General features: G+C 39.7%; 1 protein-coding gene across 1 annotated transcript in view; it reads left to right on the top strand.

Moving 5' to 3' along the window:
- The window catches only part of USH2A (usherin), a 596,134-nt gene that overhangs the window by 538,174 nt on the left and 43,038 nt on the right, over positions 1-14,922 (top strand). The window contains 1 exon segment of the mRNA XM_030557510.1: positions 14,156-14,383. Within this exon segment, the coding sequence (XP_030413370.1) occupies positions 14,156-14,383 (228 nt within the window).

Consider the following 14,922-nt stretch of genomic DNA (forward strand, 5'->3'; position numbering starts at 1 on the left):
GTTCAAAAAAAATTGCTAGTAACCGTTTTTATAATTACAAAATGCAGGTTTTTTTCCACTTTCCCACTGTACAAAAATAGTTGAACTGTTTCTATTCAAACTTGCTAAAATAATTAATATTTAAGCATATACAAAGCCTGGAAAATTCCACTTCTTTCAAATGGTGACATTTTTGGAAAGTTATCAGCAGCGTACCATCACAAGATGATACACTGTGTAGTTTAGAGAGGATATGATTAAGGGGATATGATAGGCGTATATGTAGCAATGAATAGTACAGAGAAAGCGAATTGGGTGCTGCTTTTTACCCTCCCTCATAACATAATAATGAGAGGGCATCCCAAGAAAACAAAAAGCAACAAATGTAATATTGACAAAAGGATTTTTTTTTTACACAACTCACTGCCACAAGATATCATTGAAGCCAATAGCTCAGTCAATTCACATTAGTCATTGATACGGATAATGAAATCATCCACAGTTATATTATATAGGATTAAAAAAAGACAGAAACCCTCATACTTTAGGGCATAAGCCAACTACTAACTGCCAGAGCTTACTTTCCCGATAAGCAGATTGTTCCAATATAGTCAATTAAGGAGATCCTTATACCTTCTTCTGAAGTACTATCTCTAGTACTGGCCGTTCTAGGAGACAGAATACTGGGCTAGTCAGATCATCACAGTGATTTTGCATGGCAAATCTTATGACAAAAAAAAAGTCTAACCTGATCCTGGCCATCAGTCAATATTTCTAATGGAAATTATGCTTCACTGTACCAGGACAGGTGTGACATTAACTCTTAATGCCAAAATGGTGTGCTCACAGGGTTAAGCACAAAACCCATTGCTGTTTTCAGGATTGAGGCCTTAAATCTAAACCCTTTGCTGCAGAAATCATGATTCTTATTTTTCTTTAAAGTGCTGCAGATATTGGTGGCACAGTATGGATAAATTGGAGAAATATTGGTTGGGACTATACCTGACACTGGTTTCTAAAAAGCAAAGTCTGAAAAGAAAAGGCCAGTTATCCAGACTATTTAAAGATATTTTCCATCCCTTTTCTATTGGTTTTCTCATAGAAGAGAATAATAACTATCAATATTGAAAGGGGAAAATAGGAGAAATGTAAGTTGGGAGGAGTGGAAAAGACTCTAGCTTACTTTATAGTACATCTTAGGAGTGCTGCAAGGGGTAAATATTAATATTAGCAAAGCATTTTGACATTGTCTAACAGGTATCTATAGCAGAAGGTCAAGTTATTGTTATTTTTTGCCTTATTTTTTAAGTTAGTAATGCAGGGAAATCTCTTGTTGGATTTCAGCATTTCTTAATGCAACATTAGATAGATACCAGTGCAGAGACATATTTCTTTGAAGGAACGAGTATTTAGTAGAATTAGGGAAATTAAAAAGAAAAGTTTTTCTTTGTGGATTTAAAAAAAACAACAAGGTCGCTGCCATAGGAGTAGAGTGAACTACCGAAGTGCTGATTTTACAAAAGAAGTTTCTATAACGTTTTGCCAGCAAAAAAGCAACAGCATTGTTGATAATTTAAAAGTTTGCTGCTACTGAAAAGCCAACAACAGTGACTGAATGTGGTGTGCTAAATGCACTTGCTTTTATTTTACTGTATAATGTATCAACTACCTTCTTTATGGTACTTTGCTTTCAAGTGAAAGTAGGGAATTCAGACTGTTTCTGAGACTACAGCAAGTCTTTAGCTATCATGGTATGCCAAGAAAGAATGCTATTTACTGTGCCACTAAGTAACTACTGTTATAGGCAATGGTGATACGTGACTCCGTTGCATATAACCTACTGTTCCTCACGTGTTCTGGTCAGAAAGAGAAATATTCAAGATTATTATAAAATAATATTATTTATTATGTTAATTGTTTTCAGAGCACTGTAAATGTAGATAGCACTTTACTGAAGGCTTGATTCTGCATACCTCACCCACCTAAGTAGTCCATGGATTTCCGTAGAACAGTCTCCATGGGAAATGTGCTGAGTCATAAGAGGTGAGGCCATTCACAGTCCACCAGAAGACTCTTATTTGTTTATTTGTTGCAGGACCAAGTTCATCAGCAAGGACTAAAAGGTGGAGCCTTCATAGGACTAGGAGCTATTTCTCATTGAAGTCAATGGCAAAACTCCCATTAACTTAAATGGGAGCAGGTTTGGACCTCAGATCCCTTCCTCAAGGAGGTAACAAGTTGAAATATGATCTCACACACAAAAACTATGTTAAAAGAATGTTATTAAGGTTGCAAATTCAATTACTCAAAAGTTAAGAAATGCCAGAATTAACGGTTCCCTATATGGCATAAAAAATAATTTGTCCCCCTTGTGTATATGCATTATGATACATACTATAATTACATTATTACATTTTTAATTACATGATTTTTTCCATAGGACTCCTGTCTCATTTAATGACCAGGATGGACGGTGCTCACTTAATGAGCAGTTTCTCAATGTTTTGCTTTATCTTCACCGTTCACTGTGTGACCCTAGCCCTTATTTACAGCACTCTGTTCAAACTCTGCTCTGAATATAGAATTATTAAGCACAGAGGGATGAAGGTCAAGAGTTTCCACTAATTTTGAGTGCCCAATTTGAGGTACCTTTTCCATTAAGTGATGCGTTGAACTAAACAGCACAATGTCATCAACAAAAATGAAGCAATCCAAGTGTGCTTTATCATTTGTCCATGAAATTCCTCAGTTGCCTTCTGCAGTTACTTTTCTCATGACATAAACAATGACTACTGTGAACAACAGTGGGGACATAATATGCTCTTGCCTTACTCCACTGCAAGCCAGTGTCTGATGTTGTCACGATCTCCGACTGCATATTTGTTACCATATAGATCCTTGATTATTCTAATTATTTGTCTGGTATTCCATAATATGTCATAATTTTCCAAAGACTCTCTCTGTTCACCCTGTCCAAAGTTTTCTGGAAATCTGTAAAATTTATCACAAGAGGTGTTTTAACTCCATACTTTTTGTTCTATAATATATCTGAGAACAACAGTATGGTCAGTACATAATCTCAGTGGTCTAAACCCCACTTGTTCCTCTCTAATTTGGAGATCTATTTGCTTCCTGATATGTTCCAGAATAATGTTGCACATGCTTTTCCAAGGCACTGGGATAATGTGATTCCTCACCAGCTATTGCAGTTGGTAAGGTCACCCTTCTTTGGCAATTCTGACAGAGCAAAACAAGTTGGTTTATTTATCAAAAAGGAAAAGACAAAATATATAGCTGTCAATGTCCCAAAAGCAGCCATCGGAGTAGATGAAGAAACAGTAGACAAAGTAAGTCATTTTACTTACCTAGGGAGTGAGGTGTGCAATGATGGTGACACAATGCTAGATGTCAAGCAAGAAATATAAAAAACAGCAAACAACTTTCACAAACTTGAAAAGATTTAGAAAGGCAGCATGATTAGCACTGATAGAAAATATTAATTTTTAATTCCAGCATTATGTCCTCTTTTATGGAGCATTGTCTCATAAATCTACAATAGACATTGATAAGTAAATCAACTCATTCCAAAGTAAATATGTGGGGAAGGTCTTCAGAATCCATTGGGGAGAGTATCTTGCAACATCAGAAATTCTAAGTAGAGCAGACCAACCTAAAGCATGGTAAGAGGATGATGATGGATGTCTTTAGGACATACTTTAAGGATGTCACCAACACGACTTCCATGTCAAGTGATAAAATGGATACCACCTGAGAAGAGAAAAAGAGGGTGACCTAGAGAAACATTATGCAGAACAATAGAGAAAGAAGCCAAGTCCATCAACATGACACTCAGAAGCCTGAACAGACCAACACAAGACTGAAATAAATGGAGGAAAGTAGTAGATGCCCTATGCACTTGTGGGTGTGGAAAGATGAAGAAAGAAGAACCTGAGCTACCTAGGACCGATTTTTAGAGTACTTAGCATTATATAGCACTTTCTACATTCAAAGCACAACTCTGATTGACTTCAGGTGCAGCTGTGAGTGCTTATGCAAGTTAGACACAAGCATCTCAAGTTGTGTACCCAGAAATGAGGAACACACAAATAGTTACTACCCGTGAAAAGAATCCAGTTCTCCAGGGCAACAGTCAGCCGCCTTCACCAAGAGACAGTACTTTCCTCTTCCTGCAATCTCATGCATCATTCACTGCACATCTTCATCTGCAACAAATGAGGCAGGGTCCTAAAGACAACAGTTTCCTTCACTACACAACCCTGATTCAACCCCCTGTGTAGGTCTGCCCTGTACCCTGAATGTGCCAGGAGTCCTGTGGCAAAAAAAGTATGTGAAAATGCCATTAAAGACTATATCACAGTGCATACATGCAAGAAGATTGAGTTAAGGTTGTACGGGTATATCCCAACTTTTGGTGGCTGGCTTTGCTTATGCAGTATTTTTAACATAGTTTTTGTGTGTAATTTCCTAGATTTTTTAAAAAGCAAACTGAAAAACAAACAAATTCCATCATGTAGCATCATGTTGACACCAGCACGGTACAGCAGCAGAACTGGAACCTTTGGCTGAAACCTGTGCCATTGAGTCAGCAGAGTAAAGGACAGCAGTAGTAGGTTGCCTGGCACTAAAGGGGGAAAGAGACACACACTTTACCAGTGGGTTTCACAGATATTTGCTGACCGTAGAGGAAAGGTGAGACTCAGAAATCTTCAGGGAGTGTGTTCTAGTGGTCACAACCCTTCTGTCTCATCTTCTCCAATCTGTCTCTGTCCCAGTCCTGTATCTTTCCCACCCATGGCTACTCATCCCAAATCCATTTTTCTTGCCATCCACTCCCAGTCTCCACTCCTGAGACATCTCATCCTAGTCCCAGTTGCCTTACCCAGCCATTTCCTCGCTTAATTCCCCATCTGAATCCACTCTTCCTCTACCAGTCCCTTTCCTGCCTTGAATCCCTGTCTCCAGTCTCCTTACTAGCCAGTCTCAGTTCCATCTCTTGGCTCCCTTTCCAATCCGTCTCTCCCCACTGCCCCAGCTTGAGTTGCCACATTCTCTCCATCTCCTTCTCCCCTTGTAAACACTGGCTCTCAGTCCCAATCTCCCTCCACAAACTCCTCCTCCAATCTCAGTCTCCTCCACCCGAGGGATAACTCTTAGTCGCAGTCTCTCTCATCTCTGTATCCTTGTCTCACTCTCTTTGCCCAGCCACTCCCAGTTCTTTACCCGCACCCTGGCATCTCATTAAATCTTCCTCTTGCCCTCAATTCCTCCCACCACTGGTTCCCAACTCTATGCTCCTTTTTCAGCCAGTCCCAGTCTTCCATCTCCCTCCAGCTACTTGTCTGATCTCAGTGTTCACCAGCCAATTAGTTCTCAGTCACACACATCCTTGTTCCCTCACCCCACCGCAATTATTTCCCTAAATTCCTTCCTGCCTTCTGGCTCTCAGTCTCTATCTCCTTGCCCTGCCAGTCATAACATTCCTTCCTGCCATCCTCCACACCCTATTCTTCTTGTGCAGCCAGCCACAGTTTCTTTCTCCACTTCCCGTCCCAGTTTCATCAGGCTCCATGACCCAAATTACTCCTTTCATTCCCTCAGTTTGTATATAGGAGCTAAGGGGGGATGGAGCATGCTCGGTTGCTCTGTTATGGTGGTGCATGCACAGTCCGGTTACATGTAAGAATTGTGAGGGGATGAAACATGCTCAGTTGCTATGTGGAGCCTGTGCATATGCAGTCTGGTCAGCACTAGGAGCTGAAGGAGGCTCAGGCATGCTCACGGATGATGGAATCTTTGGAGCATGAGTATGTGCAAACAGATTTTTTTTTCAAAGGCTTTTAACTTGGCCAAAATTGGGTGGATTTTTATTGAGACAGCAAAAGGCCACTCCCTGCTAACTTTCCATACTACAAAAGCATGGGAGCACTAGATCTTCTTAAATAAAAGGTAGGCAGGATTTTTCTAACATTGTAAAACAACTTATTGTTTAAACTTTCCAAAAGCATTCAGCCTGAGGCAGACATCCAGCATGAAAAATTTCAGCCTAAATGGTTAATATTTGTAAAAGTTATAGGATATCAGGGTTGGAAGGGATCTCAGGAGATCATCTAGTCCAACCTCCTGCTCAAAGCAGGACCAATCCTCAATTAAATCGTCCAACAGATTTTTGCCCCATATCCCTAAAGGATTGAACTCACAATGCTGGGTTTAGCAGGCCAATGCTCAAACCACCGAGTTATCTCCCCCTCCCCCCCCCCCCGACTAAACCAACTACAAGCAGGCTGTTGTAAGAGGAAACATTGGGCAATCTAAACAAGAGGTGGTGCTATCAGCCCCACCTATAATGATCAAGGCCATGGCATATTGGACTCAAATTCTGTAGCAAGTTCCCCTGAAACCTGTGACAGTCCAGCACAGGAAACAGGAAATTTGGTGACTGATAGCTGCATTTAAATTTAAAAATGGAAATCTTATTGAATAAAATATGAAAATGAATACTACAGTCAATATGTTGGCCCCTGTGTTCATTCATTTAAAAAATGAATTCTATTTATTTTATTAAGTCCTCACATTTTCAATTTGTACTTAAAGCATTGATTTTTTTTATTGACAGCCCACACTCAATTTTAGAGGTCATTGGGGGAAACTTTAAAGTGTTAGTAGCTGGCTAAGGAGCAGCAGGGATGTTTGGAACCCAAAATGGTGTGGGAGGTTGTTTGAGATTGTGGGCTAGAAATATTAACTAGCTATTTTGGCTAGAATGAGCTGAAGTTTAAATTATTACATTAAAATTGTCGTCTATAGGGGATTTTAGCATTAACCTAGTGAGAGTCTCACACCTTTCAGAACTATTGTTTCATGCTCTCTACAGATTCAGCTAGATTAATTGGTTTCCATTTGGTTAACTTGTAAAATGCTTTCTTTACAACCATAAGGACTAGAACCCTAATAGTTTAAAAATGAAAATTTATATTCCAAACCATATTTGTGACCGAAATAGAACTTCAAAATAGGTGGGGTTCTGAACAGGAGTTAATCAATAGGCGTTCACGGGCAAGAATATGTGGGTGGATCAGCACTGGTGGGCTTCAGGAAAGGGGTGGCTTTTAAGGAGGAACTTGAAGGAGAAGAGGGGAGGGCACCTGCAGCATACAAGTAGAAGTATGCTGCAAGTGACATCCAAGTGAAGGGGGTGGTATGTGATTGCACCTCAGTGCATGATAAGGATACATGGATGCTGTAACTAAAGGGAGGACTGAGTGTATGGATCTGGCTGAGGATTAACAGGAGATATAGGCAGGAGTTGGGGACAAAATGGAGTCATGTGGAGCCTTGAAGAGGGGAATTGAAGAAGAAGTTAGTAACAGAGTTAAGGAGGGGGTGACATGGTTAGAATGCCTGTGCACTGCACTCGTACTTATTCACTACATCAGTACTAACTTGTACTCTAAATACATTCTATGGGTGGCATACACAAACCCACTTATCCACCGATGTTTTAAAAACTCCCGCACCCCAATCTGGGTCTATACTGGTTATATGCTATGTATGTATCCTGTGAACCTTGTATCCGATACTTGTAATCCCTCATAACTTAAGCCTGACCCCAGAGGTACAGTACCTTCCCTCTTAGCTTGTGTAAATTTGATCTTAAACATTAGCTTTAATAAAATTTTTATACCCTGCAGGTGGACTTTTCTAAATCTCTAAGTGATATAAGAGCACATGTTCCACCACAAATCAATGAGAATTGGCCTCCTATGTTATTTATAATGGGATGGTTGTTAGATGCCTAGATGATTTTGAAACCCCCATTATTAGTGCTTTAGAAAATCCGACTCTGCACCTTATATGCTAATTTAGGCCAACATTTCTAAACCTGGGTGCTTGAAGGTATGCTCCTAAATCCTTATGTAGGTGCCCAGCGATAAAGGGCTTGATTTAATACTCAGGACCAAATTCATGTAAATTATCGTAGCTTATGCACCAGCATTGTGGATGGATGGAGTTAGAGCAGGAAAAGCAACTATTAGGAGGGTATAGGAAAGTGTAAGATAAAACAAGCTCTGTCCAGCTTTGTTTCATACCCTCCTGTTGGATGCATTTAAGAGTATAAATGCATATTGGGTCAGACCAATGGTCCATCTAGCCTAGTATCCTGTCTTCTGGCAGTGGCCACTGCCAGGTGCTTCAGAGGGAATGAACAGAACAAGCAATCATTAAGTGATCCATCCTATGTCGCCCATTCCCAGCTTCTGGCAAACAAAGGTTAACAGCCACTGATGGACCTATCCTCCATGAACTAATCCAGTTCTTTTTTGAACCCAGTTATAGTCTTGGCCTTCACAACATTTGGCAGAGTTCCACAGGCTGACTGTGTGTTGTGTGAAGAAATACTTCCCTTTCTTTGTTTTAACCTATAATTTATTCATAGCCCCTGTCCTTCTCTCCACTGTACAAAATTATACCAAATTATGATAGTGAAATATACACCGCTTTATACATCAGATCTGAATTTGGTACTAAGACTTTCTGAGCAAAGATGGTAACAATGACCACATTGCCCTGTCTATGTACCTGTCAAGGGAGACTGGTAAAGAGGAAAACTGATAGGTTCCCTTTGTGCAGTTTTCCCCCATTGGTGGAGCAAAGCTTGCTCCATACAGAATGATCAGGATCTATGGTCCCCAGTACCTGGTGATCCCCTCAGAGGCCCTGCACCAACCTCATCCTCCTTTCCAGCTCCCTGGCAGTGCTGCTCAAATGGAGCCTTCCTTATGATTCACACCGCTAGAACCTTGCCAAGGGAGATTCCATAGGATGAATGGCTCTGTGGAAAAGGCAGCATCATGCTGAATTACCTTATTTTAAGATTCCTTGCTGATGTCTGATGGAATGTTAAAAAACAATGCATGGATCCCTAACCCACTGGAGTTCATCATACGTGGAGGGAGAGCGTCTGGTACCATCAAGGAGAACAGGGGATTGTACTTCTAGGAGGAATGATATGGCTCCTTGACATTGTGTTGAAGAAACCTGAGGGATGTTGAGGGATGTAAAGTGAAAACAGAGAAAAGGTGAGAAAAAATTTTCCTTATAGTATACTGAAAATAGAAATAATCTGGGCAATTACCATAGCTGATTAATGACTGTCTGCATTTTGATGATTACCCCCAAAGAAGTGATAAATGTCCGTGTTACCTGTTCATCAGCTCTCAAATGATACAGTCGCTCTCTAATATGGCAGTTATTTTTCAAAATCATACCCTGAATCTAAGGCACTGGGATAAGTTGGGTTATCTTAAAATAGAGTACAAAGTGCTGGATCATCAGATCAATAGATTCAAAGATGAGTTGGTTGTGTGGCTTTATGCAGTTTAAACATTTGTGCAGGGAGTCTGCCCACACAGAGTATTATTGACAGCTACAGATCAATGCTAATTTTTGATCATTTTCAACCTACAAAAACCTCTTGACCCTGTTATCACCTTTGGGGCACTTCAAATAGTCAAAAGCAATCACAGTAGACAGGGTAAAACTGTCAGAATTCTTAAGACTCAGAGTAGTCTTGCCCACCTCGCCAGGAGCAGGCTACTCAGGAGAGGTTAGTCAGGAAGACATGCACATTGCATTCTGGATGCCACTGCCTTTCAGCTGCCTGAAAGACTATGCTAATTTGTTTCTGGACTTTAAGTGACTTCAGTGCTCATGAATTAAAAAATAAACAAACAACAGAGGCAATCTGAAGTGAGTCTAAATACATAAATTATTAATGCTTCATATTCTCTCATTTTATATTTTGAAAGTATGTTTAAAAAAGGTTTTATTTTAAATAATTTTTCTTTGATCATAGTTTACAGTCAGAGCAGTGAAATTAGCTGGACAAAGTATTTATCGTTATCTGTTTATACTGCAACTCAAAATGTGCTGGACAGTTTGCAACAGTGGTTCTCAATCACCCCTGAGAGTAAGCAGAATTCTTCCAAGGGGGTACATCAGCTTATCTAGATATTTCTGTAATTTTACAACAGGCTACGTAAAAAGCGCTAGTGAAGTCGGTGCAAACTAAAATTTCATATAGACAATGACTTATTTATACTGCTTTAAATACTATACACTGGAATGTAAGTGCAGTGTTTATTTTCCAATTGATTTATTTTATAATTATATGGTAAAAATGAGAAAGTCAGAAATTTGTCAGTAACAGTGTGCTGTGACACTTTGTATTTTTATGTCTTATTTTGTAAGCAAGTAGTTTTTAAGTGAGGTGAATCTTGCGGGTATGCAAGAGATATGAGACGCCTGAAAAGGCTCTGTAAACGTTGAGAGCCACTGCTTTTCAGAACACACAAAAGGATGTGGTCTCTGTGTGGAGTAGATGTCAAAGTTGTGCAAGGATGTGGCTACAGAGACCAGAGGTTATCCTCCATTTTCGAAGGTGTGGTTCTGGACTGCAGACGACGGAACAGACTGTGGTTGGCTGCATCTTACAGCAAGAGTTGGTCAGAAATTTTTGACAAAACAGTTTAGCTGGAAAATGCCAACATGCCAAATCTAAATTTTTTACAAAAGCGAGTTGGGGTTGATTAACTTTCTCCAACCCACTTCTGAAACCTGCCTGGTTCCCTGGCAACTCTCTGCTATGCGGTCTGCCCAGGGACTGGGGACCACAGGCTTTGAGGGTCTGCAGCTCCAGGGTAGTCAGCATGGCAGGGCTTTCAGGCTCATTGCCCTGGAGCTAGACACCAGGAAGTCTTGGGAGACCCAGCTCCAGCCAGGGCTCTGAGGATATGTCTGTGCTGCTGCTGAGAGATGTGATTTCCATTGTGGGTAGACAGACTCACTGTAGCTCAGCTTGAGCCAGCATGCTAAAAAGAGCAGTGTTGATACTGCTGCTCAAGTCCAAGCCTGCCCAATCCACTGGTCCGAGCTCGTGCGGCTAGCCCAAGCCATCACCAGTGCTGCAACACACATGTTGCTATTTTTAATGCGCTAACTTGAGCCGACACTAATGCAAGTGTCTCTGCCTGCACTGAGACTCATGCCTCCCAGCTGAAGTGCAGACATGTGCTCAGAGTCAAGGTTCCAGGAGCCTGGAAATTCTGGGGGCTCTCAGGGCTTACAAAGTCCCAGCTTCTGGCATCAAGTAACTTTGCTCACCTGAGTAGCCCCCAGTAAATCTAACAGGAGCACTACTGATAAGAATACAGTTAATTAAACACCCAAGTATTTGCAGGATTAAGCCTAACATAATGACCTAGTGACTGAGAATAATAAGCCATAAACACCAAGAATGAGAAGGACAGTGATTACATCCCTCAGATCTCACGGTTATTCAGTTATGACCTGCAAACATCTTGATGTTTGTTAATTTTTAATGGTGAATGAATTCACTCCTTGTAGACAATATGGAAGCAGTGGATATTTGAATGCGGAGAGTGGGTGGCTTTGCAAATAAGGATTGGGAGGGTGTTCCATGCAATGGCCTTGATCCTGTAATCTGGTGCTGACTTCTGATCTGCAGGGGTAGACTCTTACGATGATACAAGATCAACTTTGATCTGAGTCATTCACAGAGGGTGATGGGTGGATAAAGCCTTAGCAGCGTATTCTAGGAGAACTTCTCCCAAGCATGTTTTTAAAAAAATAATACCTGTAAACATTTTGCACTTCAAGAAGTGTCTGTAGGAGCCAGGGATAAAAGCCATCCCTGGCAAGAATTTTTTTCGGTCTCCAGAGGACAGGATGAACCATAGGCAGGGAAATCCCTCCATCTCTGTTTCAGTTCAAACATTGGTGAGGACCGTAAATAATTAAACATTAGGAGTTAGTGGGAAAGCTATAGAGGATTATTGGAACAATCCCATTTTTCTTTTTATTTAAGAAAATTCTTTATTTTGTAGCATTATTGCTACTAGAACCCCTCCCCTGATGGTATGGTTGACAAGAAGCAGAGCCATTGATTTTTGTCTGATGCTTATATTCCTGTATTTGAACCTTCCACAAGCCTTTGTGTAACAACTCAGAAGCGATAATTTAATGTCATGTGGTCCCTCCTCTCCCCACCCCCTGAACCATGGGATGTAAATTTTAGGCTTTTAAAAGTTCTGTTTTTAAAGGCCATTAGATAACTGTCCTCATAAAAACTATTAATACAGACCACAGCCAATTGTAAAGCTAATTTTAATCATGTTTTGTGCCAACATAATTTCTGATGCCAGATTTTTATGCCAAGCGTGAACTTCAATTTGAGCTCTGTACTTTAACCTGCAGTTCATAATTTTGCATTCAGCTGTACAGGGGTTTGGCTGTGGCAGTTTGAATGCTTCCACTTTCAAGGATCTAAGCCATAAATGTTTATTAAAAGAATCTATAATGAAATCAGTTTTGTTATTTTTTTAATGGCTGCCTTGAGTATGTTGGATGACTGAATGCAGGTTGTTAATCATTAAGTACTCATGTTACAAAAAGTGTTTGATAGTATTGCCATCTAGGGGCTGAACTAAATTCTCCATACTGAAATAAACTGTAATTGAACAGGTGCTGCTATTGACAATATACATATGTTTTTGCTTTATAGCCCACATGCTTTCCATGTTTCTTATGACAAAAGATATCTCTAAATGTCCCACAGCAGCCAACGCTTTTTTATATATAATCTGTTTGAAGTGATTGCTATTTGCATTTGAGCTTATGCATTTTTGGCAGTGATGACTGGGAATTCCTAACAAATAATTATATTTTTTGCATTATTAATCTTGTCAGTGTTTGCCTGGTTTAACGGGAAAAGGAATAATTTATCAGAAAAGTGTTTATCATCTGTATTTGTGTCATCTTCAGATTTAATATTCATAATGGTCATTCGGATGTGGTGCCGTATTTATCTAAAGCGCTAACTTGTTGTGGGGGAAATAACTATTTACGTATTTATGATCTAACTTTTAATATTTAAAAAAGAAATTAATACTTCTGTAAAATTTGTATCAGTCTGGTAGCTTAACAAATGTTTAAATATTAAACAATTTCTAGTGTTAACATTTAACAACTTAATATGACTTACTGAAGCAAGGAAATTGACTTTAGCAGTTTTTGCTACATAAAGGAAACTAAATTATCAGTCATTTTCCTGACATCTATGTAATCAATGCCAAAGCAGAAAAATATATTAGTGGCCAGTGGAGAAACTCATCCTGGTCCCCAATGAGATTTATAGCAAAATTTGTTAGTCCTCCTGCTTATTTCCAGCCATCTGCTCTTCAAAGTGGGTTGTTTATTGTTATCTATATTTCTGAATGCTACACACACCATCGTTTTAAGGAAATGCAGAGACCCAACTACATCTTATCTTGTGAACTTGTTGTTTGGGTAACATCTTAACCACGTGAATTATGGGAGACATTTTACTCCATTTCTAATGGTGATTTAACCTTTGGGATTGTTATGTTTTCAGTACGGGAACCAAACTGTACTCTCAGTGATGCTGGTGTACATCCAGATGATATTGCTTTAATTTGCCAGAACATTATGTGATACCAATCAGTATGGTATTCACATGATTCCTGAATTACACTATGGAAGGTGTGTGATTAGGGTGACCAGATGTCCCAATTTTATAGGGACAGTCCCGATATTTGGGGCTTTGTTTTATATACGTGCCTATTACCCCTTACCTCCATCCTGATTTTTCATACTTGCTGTCTGGTCACCCTACGTATGATTACATAGAGGGCCACTGTGCTAGCATAATACAGATCTTAGCGTCTTAATCCTTCAAAGTGCTGACCACTCAGGTCCTGACGCAGCACAGCATTTGAGCGCATGCTTAACTTTAAGTATGTATGGAGCTACTCACATGATTAAAGTTGAGCATGTGCATAAGTGCGTTGCTAGATAAGGTTCAGAGTGCTCTGCACCTTGCTGAATTGAGCTTACTTAGAAGACCTGCTCCCTACAAACCACAAGAGTTTCTATTCAAGGCTTAGCTGCAGTAATGCACATTCAGTGAGCCCACCTGCCAGATGTGGTACTCTGTGAAATGATTGTGATATCTTTGGAGTCAGAGCACCAGTTGCCCAGTCCAATGCTGGTGTAAACCACAAACATTGATTATTGCCATTTAAACTAAATGAGAAAATATTCTGTATTCCTACTGCAGGGAACAAAGCATCAGGCTCACTTGTTTGGACTGAAACCTTTTACCACGTATCACATTAACATTGTGGCTGTAAACAACGCTGGCCAACTTTCGAGTCCCTGGGCTTCTGTGACCACGCTAGAAGCTTCACCTAGCGGTCTGAGCAACTTCACTGTAGAGAGGAAAGAGAACGGCAGGGCATTGTTAATTAAATGGTCAGAGCCTTCCAAACCCAATGGAGTAATTAAGGTAATCTTTATCCTGAAATCTTATTCATCACAATTAAAAGGAAAATGCCAAATATCAGGTTGGAAAACTTTTGCTAAAATTCACTAGACTTAAAAAGGAGTTATCTGAAGACACACACACACAACTGCACAAGTATGATGTGATGAAGAGATTGAGAAATGCTTACTTTCTAGGTATATGCAAATTTAGATATCTATTACTACTTATATGCTTTCTTGCAACTACGAGTATCTAGAGCACTGACGAAATCCTGCCCTTCAAAGTCACAGGAAAGAATATTTTAAAGGCTATGTTTTCAGGCCTAATTAGTTTAACATTGTTCTTCATTATATAGAACAGTATCTGTTAAAGGGATATTTTCAGCTTAATTTAATCTTATGCCCCACATTAGGTTTTGTTACAACAACGTTCAATAGAAATGTTGCTATGAAGTTTGGGGGTTTCTTTTAAACAGTTTTTGTTGGGGTGTAAATATTAACCTGCAAGGTTTGTAACCCTTATATTGTGACATTAGAGCCCTGAAATAAAATTGACTAGAA

The sequence above is a fragment of the Gopherus evgoodei genome, chromosome 3, assembly GCF_007399415.2.
Source record: "Gopherus evgoodei ecotype Sinaloan lineage chromosome 3, rGopEvg1_v1.p, whole genome shotgun sequence".
NCBI classification, from domain to species: Eukaryota; Metazoa; Chordata; order Testudines; family Testudinidae; genus Gopherus; species Gopherus evgoodei.